The following is a 16,354-nucleotide window of genomic DNA, read 5'->3' as shown; positions in this document are numbered from 1 at the left end:
GAGTTGATTTTTCCTGAATGCTTGAATAATTAAATTATTGCATAATTATCACTCAACATGTCAACCATTCCATTATCCTAGATGCATAAACAGTTGAAAAATAGATGAGAAGCCTCTGTGTGTGCAACACTGTGGTAATCTGCTCAAATATATTTCCATAATCAATTCTCGTAAAAACCTGTAAAATGGATATTACTAATCTTGCTTTATAGGTGAGGAAACAAAGATGTGACGTGCTAGAAATATACTCCAGATCAAAGGAGATGCAAGTGGAAGAATCAGGATTCTAATCTGGTCTTTTTGATTTTCAAACCAAAACACTTAACCACATGGCAATCCTTTTCAACATTTTGCAGGTGTTTTGCTTTGGAAGTGGATTATAGTAGGGAGAACTAGGTCTGAGGGAGAAGTCCAGATAAAAAGATTTTTCAGTGAATGTAATACCACCTTTGATAATTGGGAATTTAAACATGTCAGCGTGTGTGTGTGTGTGTGTGTGTGTGTGTGTGTGTGTCTACTAATGAAACCATTTTATATACCCTTGCCTCTAAAGTAATAATAAAGGAATTATAATTATTGTGGTCCTATAAAGAGGAAATTACTAGTTCAATGTTGTTAATTATAAGAAAATAGGGCACAGGTAAGAATTTTAAGGAAAAAATTAACAAATATAATCTGAACGAATCTTGGCTCTGTCCTTAATTAGAATATTGATATTGGCAGGATCTTTAACTTCTCTATGTTTCTATTACATAATGTATAAGACAAGTATTTAAAAAATAGCAGTCATTATCTTACAAGGTTGTAGTGGGGATTATATCAACAGATGTCTACAAAATATTTAGATCCACTAAACATTTAATTTTAGTTAATATTACTGTTATTATTACCATCAACATAAGTCTCTGAGACTGTTTCCTCATCGCAAAATGTATGAGATAATACCAGCCACACAGGATGTTACCAATATTAACTAGGATCATATGTACAGAGCACTCGTTACAATGCCACGAACATAGAAATCAGTTATTGAGGTCTATAAAAATTGTTAGCAATTGTAATGGTACTGTATTTAGACAACAAGCATTATGAATTATATTTATAGCAGCTTTGGTATACTCTCTTCACATACCCACCACCAATGCCCTGTTCCTCCTATGTCAACTGTTATAAATAATCTCCTAACTGGGCTTTCTGTCTCTGGCTTCTGTCTCCTTACTGAACCTCACCCCACTTCATCCAAGGCACAGTAAGATTTTTACTAAAACCATATCCCTTATTCCCCCTTCCTCAAATTCCTCTTCATTTTTCCACTTGTATTTTCAATTTGTGCCAATGGTTCCCCATTTCCTAAGAGTAAAGGGAAAGCTCCTTAACTTTGCATTCATAGACTTTACATCACGTTCCATCTCCCTTTTCTTACTTAGCTGCCACTATGTGTATGATGCACTACTTTCTGTTAGGCTTTGTCATCTCGGGTGATTATGTGCACAAATATGGTCTTCTACCTATTTGTTTACAAAAGTTTTTCATGTCTACATGCAACAGAATCTTCACCCCGGAGATAATGTCAGTAATCTCCAAGAACTCAGAACTTATTTTCTATCTCAACAAACCTCATGAGAATTCATGACTTAGTAGAATCTGGGAATTTATTATTTACTACATGAAGAAGCTTAAATAATTCAAGGTTGCATTAATCACAAAGGATTTTTTTCAGGTAATGTAATGAAACATAATACGAAAAAATGGAGAAGAACAACGTGACAGAGTTTGTTCTACTGGGGCTCACAGAGAATCCAAAGAGGCAGAAAGTCATATTTGTTGTGTTTTTGGCCATCTACATCGTCTCTATGGTAGGAAACGTGCTCACTCTGGTCACTATCACTGCCAGCCCATTATTGGGGTCCCCCATGTACTTTTTCTTGGCCTATCTCTCCTTCATCGATGCCTGCTATTCCTCGGTCAATAACCCCAAATTGATCGTAGATTCACTCCGTGAAAAGAAGACCACCCTATTCAATGCATGTATGACCCAAATCTTTGGGGAACACTTCTTTGGAGGTGCTGATGTCATCCTGCTTACGGTGATGGCCTATGACCGCTATGTGGCCATCTGCAAGCCATTGCACTACATGACCATCATGAATCGACGGGTATGTGGCCTGTTAATGGGAGTGGTGTGGGTGGGAGGCTTTCTTCATGCAACCATACAGATCCTCTTTATCATCCCATTACCCTTCTGTGGCCCTAACGTCATAGACCACTTTATGTGTGATCTGAACCCTTTGCTCAAACTTGCCTGCACTGATACGCACACTCTAGGGCTCTTCGTCGCTGCCAACAGTGGTTTCATCTGTGTCTTAAACTTCCTCCTCTTGATGGTCTCCTACGTGGTCATTCTGCGCTCCCTCAGGAACCACAGCTTGGAGGCAAGGCGCAAAGCCCTCTCCACCTGTGTCTCTCACATCACAGCGGTTGTCTTTTTCTTTGTGCCCTGCATATTTGAGTACATGAGACCCGCAGCTACTTTATCTATCGATAAAGCAGTGGCAGTGTTTTACACTATGATAACTCCCATGTTAAATCCTCTAATCTATACCTTGAGAAATGACCAGATGAAAAATGCCATTAGGAAATTGTGTAGTAGGAAAGCTATTTCAGGGGAGAAATAAATATGCTTAGACACCCACATTGATTTAACCAAGGCAAGCATCAAAAGCACATTTTGGATGATCTCAGCAAGGAATACTTACCGAATAAAGAAAAAATAAACCACTATGAATTATAAATACTGCACTTAGTGGAGCAAAAATGTGTACAAGAGAAATAAAGCATAAACATGGACTGTACTACAAACTATATGTATATATATATATATATATATATATATATATATATATTCTTTATGTATAAAATCCTATATATTTTATTAGCAATTCTCTCATTTTTATACATCGGGGTTGACAGTAATATGTTGTGTATAAAATCATGGCAAAAAAACACCATGGGGTGGTAAAAGCAAAGGGCCATTTAACCTCTAAGGGGTAACAGAGATACCTCATGTTTCCATTTCCTTGCAGATTTCAGAGCCATTTTGAATTGTTCATGCCACCCACTATAGACTTCTAACCCATCAGAAAGAGCAATGACTTGAATAAATGAATATTTTATTATTTGACAGGAATTTCTATTTATTAAATAAGTCACTCTCCTTAGGGTACTTAACTATGTGCTAAAAATAGTTTCTACAGTAAGGTTTAATGTCTGGTACACAATAGATATGGAATGAATGAATAATGGTATAAAGGAAGATGAATAAAGTCAATAAAATGTTGAACCACTAAATAGTACTGGAGATAAGGGATTTTTTTCCTACTTTTATCTGATAAGGACTTTTATCTGATAAATCCTAGCTAGATCTCTTAGAGAAACCACAATCTCTTTTAACTCCTGCTTGGCCTGTGTAATGAGAAAGAATTTGAAACTCTGATTCTCAGTGAAGGGGAAAATAGCTTACCTTGATATTCTCCCTGCTCTCAGCAAGATTTCATCATCTTACGATTGTGGGCTGTTTATGTTATTCTTCTCTGATAATTAGTTTACTTCTTGGTAACATCTCATTATGAAAAGGTGTTTTTAAAAATATGTGGCTCCATTTACACACAAAACAACTTCAGGATAAATATATTCCATTTGTTCCTTCCATTCCTCACTCATTAGTCAACAGTAATTTCTTGAGCCCAAAGGTACATCAGACACATTGATAATTGCTGGAACTTCAGTGGTGAATAGAGAGGAACCCAGATCTTGCCTTCACAGGGCTTAGGATCCACTGACAGACACCCAGAAGGGAGCAGAAAATGACAACACCATGTTATAAATGGTGAGAGAGTGGCAGCACAGGGTGCTATGAAAGCATGTTTGGGGGACACACGACAAAGACTTGGGGGTTCGAGGAGACTTCCTAGATGAAAACACAACTAAAATGGGATACAAAGCATGAAAGGAAATCATCAGTGTGAAGAGGCATGTGTTGGGATGAGAGTATTCTAGGAGAGGACCCATAACAAAGGCCACTGGGTGAAAAAGAATAAGCAGAAAACCTTATCATTTCAATATGGTTGTGGCTATTAATTCATCTATTTATTCAATAATGAATTACTGAGCCCATCCTGTGTGTCAGGTTATAAGCTGGACACTGCGCTTGTAAAAGTCTAATTAGTAAGATGTGAAACTGGCAAATTAGCCACAGTGAAGATCAAGAAGAATCGTGTGTGTTAAAGTTGAATGTCTGCACACGGGGAAGACATTGCGATGTTCTTCCACATCTTTTCATGGCCTGATAGCTCATTTCTTTTTGCACTGAATAATACTCCATTGTCTGATGTCACACAGTTTATCTCTTCTAACCTACTGAAGGACATCTTGGCTGCCTCCAATTATTTTGACAGCTATGAATAAAGCTTTATGAATGAAGATCTGTGTGCAAGTTTTTTATGTGGACATAAGTTTTCAACTCCTTTGGGTAAATACCAAGGAGTGAGGTTGCTGGACTGTGCAGTAAGAATATGATGGTTTGGGAAGAAACTGACAAACTGTCTTCCCAAATGGCTGCACCAATTTGCCTTCGCACCAGCCATGAATGAGAGTCCCCATTGTTCCACATTCCCATTAGCTGCATTGGTGGCAGTGTCCCACATTTTGGCCAATCTAATAGGTGTATTGTGGGAAAACATACGTGAGTAACCCACTTATCCAAAAGGTGCAGATGAATTGATAAAAGAAAGCTCAGGAAGTTGAAACTGATTGGGCGAAGCCTCACAATTAAAATATGACAGGGTCAGAATCTATGCCATGTTTGACTTGACATAAACCCCAGCCCCATCCGTCATTGTGAATTCTCAGATCAAATTAGTGTGTTTTGGTCAACTTATGTTGAATTCTACTTACAACACTGCTCTTATACAAAGTAAGATTTTATCCCAGGGGCAATGGGATATTGCCCACATTTTCCGAGGAGGGAGCAATAGGATCATATTTGTCTGTTATAATGCTGTTTCCCTCAGTCTTCAACTCTACAGACTCACATTTTACAGGCAGACCCTTTACAGTTTCAGATTCAAATATGAATGTCAGACTTCTGGGTGGGATGGAGTGACTGACAGCAGACACGCATTCCCACATGAAAAGGTGGAAAAGATGGAAACAGAGAATCATCCCCAAAGAGACTGGAGAGCTACTAAGGGAAGAAGAACTAGAAGGAATGAGATGAATATTGGGGGGGGGGGGTAAACACAGAGCTGAGGTGAACAGCGACAACCACATTTACCCTGAGAATTTTCGTTTCTGGGTACAAGATGGAACTGAGGAGACAAGTGTGTATTTTTTTTATTTTTTTAGTTTATTTATTTTTGAGAGAGAGAGAAAGAGAGAGACAGAACGCTAATATTGGAGGAGAAAAGAGAAAGCAGTGAGTCCCAAGCAGGTGAGTTGAGTGGAACCTGGGGTTCCAACTTACCTATAGCAAGATCATGACCTGAGCTGAAGTCAAGAGTCAGATGCTTAACTGACTGAACCACCCAAGCACCCCAAGGTTCCACATTTTTATACACATTTACAGCTACTGCTGAGACATATAGGAATCAGCAGAGCTTTGGTCAGAGACTAGAGAACTTCAAAGATACACCAGTTTTTCCCTCGATTCGTATGTGAAATATTGAAACCATATAACACAACCAGGAGAGAAATGGACTTCCTTAAAAAAACGACGTAGTGTGTAATTTTGTGACCTTCTTCATTTACCATAATGTTTTAGAGGTTTATCACGTCGTATTATGGTAATTCCTCTTCATTACCGAATAGTATTCACTGCATGGCTCCGCCATATTTTGTAGGCTTATTCACCAGTTGGTGGACATTTGAATTGTGTACAGTCAATGGTTACAATGAATGATGCCGCTGTGAACATTCATATACAAGTCTTAGTATGGAGATATATTATCGTTTCTCTTGAACTGATACTTATGAGTTGAATTGCTGGGTTTTATGTTAACTGCATATTAGCATTTTAAAAGTGGTGGCGCTATGTTACATTTTTCATGAGCAAAGTCTGAGAGCTCCCTGTTTCTCCACAACCTCACCAACACTTGGCATTTTCTGTCTTTTTAAATTTAGCATAGAATTGTTCAAAATATTCTCTTATGGCTCATAATTTCTGTAGGTCTACACAAAGAGTACCCCACTCATTTTTGATATAATTCTTATTTCCATTCTTTTGTTTGTTTCTTTGTTTGACTTATTGCTTGGCTAGGACCTTCAGTATAATATTGAATAATGTCAATTTAAATTGTTGATACTAAGGGGCATTTGGGTGGCTCAGTAGTTAAGTGTCTGGCTTTGGTGCAGGTCTGGATCTCAGGGTTCGTGAGTTTGAGCCCCACATTAGGCTTTGCACTGATGGTGCAGAGCCTGCTTGGGATTCTCTCTCTCTCTCTCTCTCTCTCTCTCTCTCTCTCTCAATTCCCCTCCCCCCACTCTCTCTCTCTGAAAATAAATAAACTTAAAAAAAAGTGTTAAGTTTAAACTGGTGATGCTAAGTGTCACTTCTTCCTGATTTCAAAGGAATAACTTTTAGTATTTCGCAGTTCAATATATTGTTTGTTCTAAAAGATTTTAGGTGAGGCACCTTGGTGGCTCAGTTGGTTAAGCATCCAACTTTGGCTCAGGTAATGATCTCAGGGTTTGTAGGTTCAAGTCCCACACGGGGCTCTGAGTTGACAGTTCAGAGCCTGCTTTGGATCCTGTCTCCCTCTCTCTGCCACTCCCCAGCTTGCTCGCTCTTTCTCTCTCTCTCAAAATAAATAAACATTGAAACAATTGTAGATAATTATTTTAAATATTTATAGGGAACACTGTGGGGATTAAGATACAATTAGGTTTATTTTCAAGTTTTTATTTCAATCCCAGTTAGTTAACATGCAGTGTAGTATTAGTTGCAGGTGTAGAGTTTAGTGATCCAACACTTACATACAACACCCAGTACTTTGGCTAAGATCAAGTGTAGTTACAGTTAAGTGGAAACAAATCATCTATGGATGCATAATGTATGGTTTTGTGCTAGAAATTTACTCTAAGCATTGGTATACTTTTTTTGATAAATCCTATTTTTATAGTTTTATTTTTAGTTATTCTTTAATTTCTCTTATGATTTATTTTCACTTTTTTATTGTAAACAGTTTTTACATTACCATTTGTTTGAGATTGAAAGTTGCCTTTATTTTTTGTTTCCTACTTTAACTGAATTATCATCAGATAAGTTTCTCTGGTGGTGCAGAGAATTTGACACATGTGGAGAATAAATCCGTGGCATCAAATTAGGTGAGTGCTTTTAAATAACTTATATTCAGTCACAAGCTGATGAGTGTAGCATTTTTATATATATCCAGAGTTGGCTGCTTATTGGTTTGGATCAAATCCTCTATATCTTTCGGTATGCACACACATTCAGATTTGTAACTGCTTCAATGTTGCACATTCTATCATTGTTTAAGAATTTGAAGTATTGAGAATGGCTCTTATCTGAAAGTCTGTTTGGTTTTATATATATACATGTATATTTGTATAATATGATATATATCATATATATAATTTCTTCAAATGCCAACAGCATTTTGACTGCTCTAACATTTTCATGCTTTTATTTTCAATCTTTTCATGGCCTAGGGGTTAGGTGCATCTTTTGTAGAAAGTACGTATCAGCAGATGATAGAGAGTCACCAAAACATGTTTCAAAATGTTCAAAGCAGCTCAACTCATACTATCCGTAAATTAGAAATGGCCTCAATGTCTAGCAACAAGAGAATGGATCAGCTGTCACATGTCCATGCAGTGAGCGACTATAAAGGAATGAAAACGACCAGAATATAGATAAAGCATGAAGACTGAATCTCACAGACTTGATAATGAGAAAAGAGACCCTCAGGAGCACAGTATGCACTGCTCTTTCTCTACAGAATCAAAAAGTAGGTAATTTTAGTCAACTTTATAGGTGAAGATAGTGATTACTTTCAGAAGGTGAGGATTTCACAGAAGTACAAAGAAGACTTGTGGTGTGGTCTACTGGCAACTTGTGACTGAATCTGATTGCTGATTACATGATACTGCTCGTTTGAATGATCTACCTACTCTAAACATGAAAATTATTTTTCTTCTAGTAATGAAATTGGTTTTGCTTTCTTTTGTTGGGAGAGGGAGAGGGAGAGAATCTTAAGCAGTCTCCAGGCCCAGCACAGAGCCCAATGCAGGGCTCAATCTCAGGACCATGAGATCATGACTGAGCTCATGGCCTGTGCCAAAATCAAGGGTCTGATGCTTAAGTGACCTAGCCACCCAGGGGTCCTTGAAATTGGTCATTTTAAGCACATACCCCTTCAACCTTTCGACGGACAAATGTTTTTGTGATGTTTTTTTAAGAGATAACATCAAATCTTGCAATATTTTCTTTCTTCCCTTAGTAGCCGCTGTGATAGCAATTCACCCAATTTCTCTTTGCTATAAAAACTCTAATTTTATCTCCCTCATCACTTTTGCCTGCTCTTTATGTTTCTTTGCACACTTCTCCCAAAACGATTGCACCTCCCGCATCGCACTTGCCTAACCTAAAACTCTTTCAGTACGGTAACTATCTTCCTTTTCTCGAAAATTCCACTATCCGGTCCCTTCTCTGTTATCATTGCTGTGTTTCTTAGGCAATCTTAAGTGTAAAACTGTTAAGCATGAGGAAAAGACTTTACACTAAAGTTGAAAAGCTTCATCTGGTCGCAGTAGAAAATCTTTTTCAGAAGGCTCTTCTTCATTTAGTGACAAGATGACTTCGTTTAGGTATTGTGCCACAAGGTACTTTTAATTAATAAAAGTGCCGCTATTCTCCCCCTTACTGGGAGAATCTCTCCCTGCAAAGCGTTACATTTGTTATAAGTAAAGGAACTTACATCGACACGTCATTATCCCCCCCCAAATTCAGTTTACATTAGAGTTCGTCCTTGATGTTTTACATTCTGTGGCTTTTGACACGTATAATGACAATATCCAAATGAGGTAACATACAGAACAGTTTCACTACCCTAAAGATCCTTTGTGGCCCACCCATTTACCCCTCTCCCTTCCCTAATCCTTGGCATCCACTGACTGATCTCTTTGCCGTTTCCATAGTTTTGCCTTTCCCAGAATGTCACGTATAGGTGGTCCCCACTTACAATGGTTGGACTTATACTTTTCTAACTTTCCCATGGTGCGAAAGTGATACACATGCAGTAGAAACTGTACTTTGAACTTTGAACTTGAATCTTTTCCTGGGCCAGTGACGTGAATTATGATATCTTCTCATGATGCTGGACAGGGGCAGAGAACTGCATCTCCCAGTCAACCAATCGATCGCAATGGTCAACCATAAACACACCTGTAACCGTTCTGTGCCCGTACAATCATTCTGGTTTCCGCTTTCAGTACAGTATTCAACAAGTTACATGAGACATTCAATACTTTATTATAAAAGAGCCTTGTATTTGATGACTTTGCCCCCACTGTAGGCTAATGTAAGTGTTCTGACCACAGGTAAGTTAGGCTAGGCCAAGCTATGACGTTTGGTAGGTTGGGTGTATTATATGCACTTTTGACTTAAAATTTTTTCAACAGATGATGGGTTTATTGGGACATTACCCCGTTGTAAGTCAAGGAAAACCTGTAGTTGAAATCATACAAAAGAGAGCCACGTTACATTGGCTTCTTTCACTTTGAAATATGCATTTATGTTTCCTGCATATATCTTCTTATCTTAATAGCTCAGTTTTTAGTGCTGAATTATATTCCATTCTCCATATTTCCAATAGTTGATTTATTCACCTACTGAAAGATATCGTTGTTGCTCCCAACGTCTAGTGATTATGAATAAACCTGCAGTGAATACCCGTGTGCACCCAAAATGCATTTTGTTTCTTCATTTACTTTGTGGTTAGATCACATCTTATTTATCTTTTGCTATTCTCTCTCTCTCTCTGTCATTTCAGTAGGAAAAGTCTTCAGTTGTGGATCCAGTGACCAACCATGTACTTACCAATTTTAGGCAAATAGCAGTGAGTCAACACTTAAAGTTTAATAGATATAGTTTCTGAAGTTAATGGGAAATGTTGTTAAACTCTGCCCAGTAGGTGGAATACCAGTAAGTGTGTTTCAGCATTCTGAATTCTAGACTCTCATTCTGTCATCACTACTTATTATTATTGATTTCAATGGGACATGAGGAGAGCTGACCCCCAGGAACCACTTAAAAGCAGATTCTACTCTAAATATTTATTTGTTTGCACAATTGATTTCTACATGAACTAGAGGCTGTATATATATGCATGTTGTACATGAAATTTAAGTTAATTCATTTAACTTTAGATTATAACCTTCTTTTTTGGATTTCAACTTCTGAGCTACCCAAGAATGTCTGTCATTGTGTGGTCTGGCTTCTACGTCTGAAGTTTTAATAAAATTATCATTAAAATATTGTCCATTATAATTCACTAATCAATATACCACTGGTTTATTTGCTTTGACCCAATTGTTTTTTTCATGTAGGTTACCCTACATATACACCACAAAACTAACTTAGTTGCCAATTAATTTTGGCATGCAAGAATTAATAGTTGCTTAGTGATTGCTTTAAACTTTAGTCCCATTGCTTTCATTCATTCCATTCACAAGAGTGATGGTTTACAAAATCTATGAGATAGTCCCCACCTTTTTCATTCACACCTCCCCCTTTTGTTTCTCAAAGTTGCGTAGCCACTAAGCCTCTTCACATTAATTGTGTGTTTCCTTTGAAAATAATGTGTGACACCAAACTTTCCTCATCGTGTTTTTCATCTCTGAGTTTCTCAGAGTGTAGATTAAGGGATTAAACATAGGAGCAATGATCGTGTAAAATAGAGCAAATATTTTGTCCTCAGGAAAAGTAGTAGGTGGCCTAAGGTAGATAAAGATTACTGGTCCAAAAAATAAGACGACCACAGTGATATGAGACCAACAGGTGGAGAGGGCTTTGCGTCTTCCCTCAGCTGAGAGATTTCTTAAAGTGAATAAGATAATACCATAAGAAACAAATAAGACAATAAAAGTAACTAAGGAGACCAGACCTGAAAAGGCAATCACAAGGATACCAGTGACATAGGTGTCGGTGCAGGCAACTTTCAGCAAAGGAAAAATATCACAAAAGTAGTGATCAATTTCATTAGGACCACAGAAGGGCAAACCAATCGCGGTAGAAAAGAGAGGGAAGGCATGGACGGCCCCACCAGCCCAGGCAGCTACGACTAGCAGATTGCATCTTGTCCTGTTCATGACGATCACGTAGTGGAGAGGTTTGCAGATGGCAGCATAGCGATCAAAGGCCATGGCGGTAAGAACGAAGATCTCGGTGCCTCCAAAGAAGTGCATTGTAAACACCTGTAACATGCAGTTACTATAGGAAATGGTTTTTCTTTCCACCAGCAGGTCAGCAATTAACTTGGGTGTAACAGTAGAGGTATAGCAGATGTCTATTACGGATAAGTGGCTGAGGAAATAGTACATGGGTTGGTGGAAAAGAGGGCTGCATCGAATGGAGACGAGGATCAGCAGGTTTCCTGCCAACAAGGCGACATAACAGACTAAGAAGAGGACAAAGCAAAATACTTGTATGTTCTGGTCGTAGGAAAGTCCCAGAAGAATGAATTCTGAGATGTTTCTCTGGCTTTTCATATAGTTGAGTTGGGTGTATGCTTTCACAAGGACTTCTGTTTCTGAAAGAACGAGAACATAATTGGAGGTGAGAATTAACTGTATGAACACAATAATACAAAATTTATTAAAATACATGATGACATAAATGGAGTTGATAACAACAGATTTCTTGAACTAGGCTAACTGTTTAATGCTGTCTTTTATAAATGTGTCATGAAATAATTTTGTAATGACAATAATGAGAATAATTATATATTTTACTCAATATTACTAGCAGTTGTCTTAAATATTTAAATGCTATTTGGAAAATAAAGCATTAATACCATTAATTGTATATTTAGATAAAGAACTGCTAATTATATTATTTAGTCACATTGACCTAAAACAAAAAAACTCCTGTATTTCTCAATTCTTGTAACTTACTGATAAAATCTACTTTCCTTCTTTTAAAATTATCTGAGTACACTTCCTTAATTTTCTGGAAATGAATCCCAAAGAGATTCACATTTGTTTAAACATCCAGTTTGAACTCCTGGAGTTTAATTTGTGTAAAGCATACTACACGTTGTTTTTTGGCCAAACATTGCCAATGGGTCATGTTAAACAAATGGAATTGCTCTTACATTAAAAAACAAAGAGTTTTGAAAACTATACAGCAAAAGGAAGATGTCAATTAATGACTGGAATTGTGAAAAATACTCAGGAAATCTATTCATTTATCATTTTTATATTTTATGAGTTAAATACAATTTCAAAAATATATACTGTCATATCATCCACATGGCTCAGTGGGTTGAGCACCCAACTCTTGATTTCAACTAAGGTCATGATCCCAGGGTCATGGGATCAAGCCCCACAGCGGGCTCCATGCTGAGTGTGGAGCCTGCTTAAAATTCTGTCTCTCTTGGGGCGCCTGGGTGGCTCAGTCAGTTATGTGTCTGGCTTCGGCTCAGGTCATAATCTCACAGTTTGTGAGTTTGAGCCCTGCATCGGGCTCTGTGCTGACAACTCAGAGCCTGGAGCCTGCTTCAGATTCTACACGTCCCTCTCTCTCTACTCCTCCTGTATATATATATATATATATAGGGACTCACAAATTTAATATCTATGTTATTCAGAGTCTTTGACAAGATTTTAGATGGCCAACGGTTGACAGTTACGGCATTTTTAAAATGGCCCGTACTGTAAGACATCCATTCTATTTTAAATTACTAGTCAAAATTCTGCACTCCTAAAAGTATAAGTTTTCGGTTTGTTCCTACTTTGCTTTCAGAATCACTTAACAAGGATTCTCCATCCCCCTTGATATAACAAAGTAAAATAATTATTGTGACAGTGTCCGGAAGTTAGCAGTCACTAAGGAGCACTGAAAAGTTTTAGGAGTGTGAGGGGCATTGGCCCACCTTCTACCTGTTGCCTCTGATACTAGGTAGAAAGAATGTTAATTTTCAGATACACTTCTTGATATAAAACAAATTGATTTACAGGCAACCATTATTTCAGTAGACTGTGAGCAATATACATGTGGAAATCACTTGACCGATTCAAATCTCTGATTCTAGATAGAAGAAACATCGAGAGAATCTAAGTAATTTCTCAGGTTTGAAAAGTAATACACTATGAATGTTAAAAGACAGAAATCCCGTTTCTTCCTCAATCTGGGGTTATGTTCCAAGGCAGAGTGCTGAGAGATGCCATGAAGGGCAGCAGTGAAAAGACTGTTTTGATTCCTCATCGGAGTAGAAAAAAATATGCAAGATGATGGGTTCACAGATACCTCATGTGTCTTTCGAGTATTTCTGTAAGTAAAGAGATAGGGAGTATTTAAGATAGATATGTATTCTAGAATCCTCTGATTCTAAAACATTTGAAATTCTTTGCCTTCAGCCTTACAAAAATGCAAATTCCTCATCAAGATTCCTCCGTGTTTTCTGGGGCACCTGAGTGGCTCAGTCAGTTAAGTGTCTGACTTCAGCTCAGGTCGTGATCTCATGGTTTGTAGGTTCTAGCCCCACATCAGGCTCTGTGCTGACAGCTGGGAACTTGAAGCTTGTTTCAGATTCTCTCTCTCTCTCTTTCTCCCTCTCTCTCTCTCTCTCCCTCCTCTACTTGTGCAAGCTCTTTAAATAAATAAATAAACTAAAAAAAAAATGCCTGCTTGTTTTCTAGATCATTATTGGAATTTAATCTATAATAGCTCGCAACCCTGCCCATGCTGTATGATCAATGCTGTTAGCAGGGGTGAAAGCGAAGAGGGGAAAAAATCAGTTGAGGAGAATTACTATCATCAAACAATATAGCGATACTAAGGAACCCTCTTATGGGAAAGCTGAAATCACAAAGGATAAATAAAGGACTTCGGGCAACCACTGAACAAGTGGCCGAAACAGTAGCAACATAGAAAGAGTTGGAATCTCAAACTGACCAGGGCAATCCTTGAGTGAATTCTTTAATCTCTTTAAGCATCATCACACTCATGTTACAACTGACATATCATTACAAAAATCAGAATTTTGATGAGGAATACGTGAGGTGATATGAAATAGCCCAAGACACGTGTGGTTCAAAATATTTTTCTCTCACTGTCTTTCCTCTCCGAGCGATTAGGTTAGAACCACAGATTGTCATGCACACACATTCAACCAGCAGAAAAACTAAGGAAATAAAGAAGAAGATACATAACATGGATTTGACAAGTATGATCAGGTAAATAACAATTTGTTACATTATTAGCATGTTACAATTAGCATGTTTGTCTAGAAAGTGTACTCAAACGATTACTTTATTTTTTGGTATTATTGAATCCAAATTATGTGTACTTTTTGGATCGTGCTGTCCATAAAGGAATAGAAAGTCTTACACGTAACTACAAGTTACTATCATATGTTCAAATCTTCTCTTAGTGTAACAGAATGTAGATAAACTCACCATAGTTGACTCAGATAAAACTATTTTAGGAAGGCAGATGTTTTGAAATAAAAGAAAACAATTTGTTATTGTACATATTCAAGTATACGCTGGTCTGTTTCTTAATAGTATTATGAAGGATGCCGTTAAACAAGAGTTGGGGACACGATGAAATTCACTGCCCACTTAAAAATGCTTTATCTAGCTCTACTCCTATGCCCCAGAAAGGGGGTTTTGCTTGTAGGTAATGCGCAATTGAAACTAAAGGATGCCAAAACATTGTTATCGTAATCTAATTATCCTATGCTGCAAAAGAAGTTATAGCCCTCAAATGAAATTATATAGAATAAATACAAAGTACACATAATTGGGGCACCTGGGTGGCTCAGTCAGTTAAGTGTCTGACTCTTGATTTCAGCTCAGGTCATGATCTCAGTGTCGTGAGTTCGAGCCCCGCGTTGGGCTCTGTGCTGTCAGCTTGAGATTCTCCCTCTCTCTCTGCCTCTCCGATGCCCCCACTCCCTCTTTCTCAAAAAACAAAAGAAACAAACAAAATACTTAAAAACTCTCTCTCTCTCTCTGTCTCACAAACACATACGCACACACAATTAGCCTAGCACATGTGTTGTGTGACCGTTCCCAAACCAAGGTAACAAGGGTAATTCACTAACCATGAGATCGAGTGGCTGTCGGGTTAGCTTGGGCGTGCATCAGGTAGCATTCCGTCCTTGGACACTCACTCTGCCAGTTTGTCTCTAGCACCGAAATCTGGAATACATTGCAGAGCGTTTACAAACCCATAATTCGAACACGTTCAGGTTAATTCTCTGCAAATATCTGGAAAATTTCAACATGTCTCAAACCTTCTACAGTTTACCAGGGAAGCGGACTTCAAATATTCACTAAGACGAAGTGATGAAGAAGTGGATCTTCAGCCCCCAGAAAAGCAGGAATATTGAAGGCTGATTTAACTTCTTCGTAAGAGCTCGGAAGAAAAAATAAGCAACATGTATTTTTATATTCCTGCAAAAGCTAACACAAGTATTTAGGTCCCAGGAATCGTGCATTTATTTTATGTCTACACCCGAGGACAGTTTGGTTCAGAGGAACAGAATACAAACTGACGCGGCAAGAATTAATAGGTCTTTGAAAGCTCTGTGTAATTATATTCCCAAAGGCATTTCTAGGCAGATCTTAGCCCAAGTGCTGCCAAAGCCACCGTCGATAGTAATGTGCTTGGTGCTCTTGGGTATGAACTTTCCATATTTGCCTCTTTGGGAAACAACTTGGCCCGTTTCCCCTGCAGGCCCAAAAAGGCTACAGTCAAAGCAATTCGTGAAACCCTGGCTGCCCTGTGTTCTTCCAAATTTCTGAGGAATAGGAGGGAGAGTTTAGGCTGTAATAGGGTCAGGTTCTCTTTCTGGAAAATCTGAGATGAGGTAGGACAAGGAGAACCAAAGATGGCCACTTACAGTCCTTTTGCGGGGATTATCAAGATCCTTGGTGTGCGGAGCAGATAGATAAATAAAATCAATGACTTGTGATATCATACTTGGTATGAGGTTACCATTGATGACATACATGTTGAAAAATGGAAGACAAAAGAAAAGATAAGAGTAAACATCTCTTCCTCATAACTTGGCAAGGAGGAAAAACAAACATGATATGAAAAAAATCAGAG

The 16,354-nt window shown here is 38.0% G+C and overlaps 2 protein-coding genes across 2 annotated transcripts; one reads left to right on the top strand and one right to left on the bottom strand.

The window, feature by feature from the left end:
• The first annotated feature begins 1,748 nt into the window (after window positions 1-1,748).
• On the top strand, window positions 1,749-2,675 carry LOC122482738 (olfactory receptor 4C46-like). Its single transcript, XM_043579037.1, has one exon. The coding sequence runs from the start codon at window positions 1,749-1,751 to the stop codon at window positions 2,673-2,675; it is 927 nt and encodes a 308-aa protein (XP_043434972.1).
• Window positions 2,676-10,848: 8,173 nt separating this feature from the next.
• LOC122482737 (olfactory receptor 4P4-like) lies at window positions 10,849-11,784 on the bottom strand. Its single transcript, XM_043579035.1, has one exon. The coding sequence runs from the start codon at window positions 11,782-11,784 to the stop codon at window positions 10,849-10,851; it is 936 nt and encodes a 311-aa protein (XP_043434970.1).
• Window positions 11,785-16,354: the final 4,570 nt, after the last annotated feature.

The sequence above is a fragment of the Prionailurus bengalensis genome, chromosome D1 (genome assembly GCF_016509475.1).
Source record: "Prionailurus bengalensis isolate Pbe53 chromosome D1, Fcat_Pben_1.1_paternal_pri, whole genome shotgun sequence".
Taxonomy (NCBI): domain Eukaryota; kingdom Metazoa; phylum Chordata; class Mammalia; order Carnivora; family Felidae; genus Prionailurus; species Prionailurus bengalensis.
This window is presented reverse-complemented; position numbering and strand designations above follow the sequence as displayed.

Coding starts and splice junctions, on each gene's coding strand:
- LOC122482738 (XM_043579037.1), top strand. CDS start 1,749: ATGGAGAAGAACAACGTGACAGAGTTTGTTCTACTGGGGCTCACAGAG.
- LOC122482737 (XM_043579035.1), bottom strand. CDS start 11,784: ATGAAAAGCCAGAGAAACATCTCAGAATTCATTCTTCTGGGACTTTCC.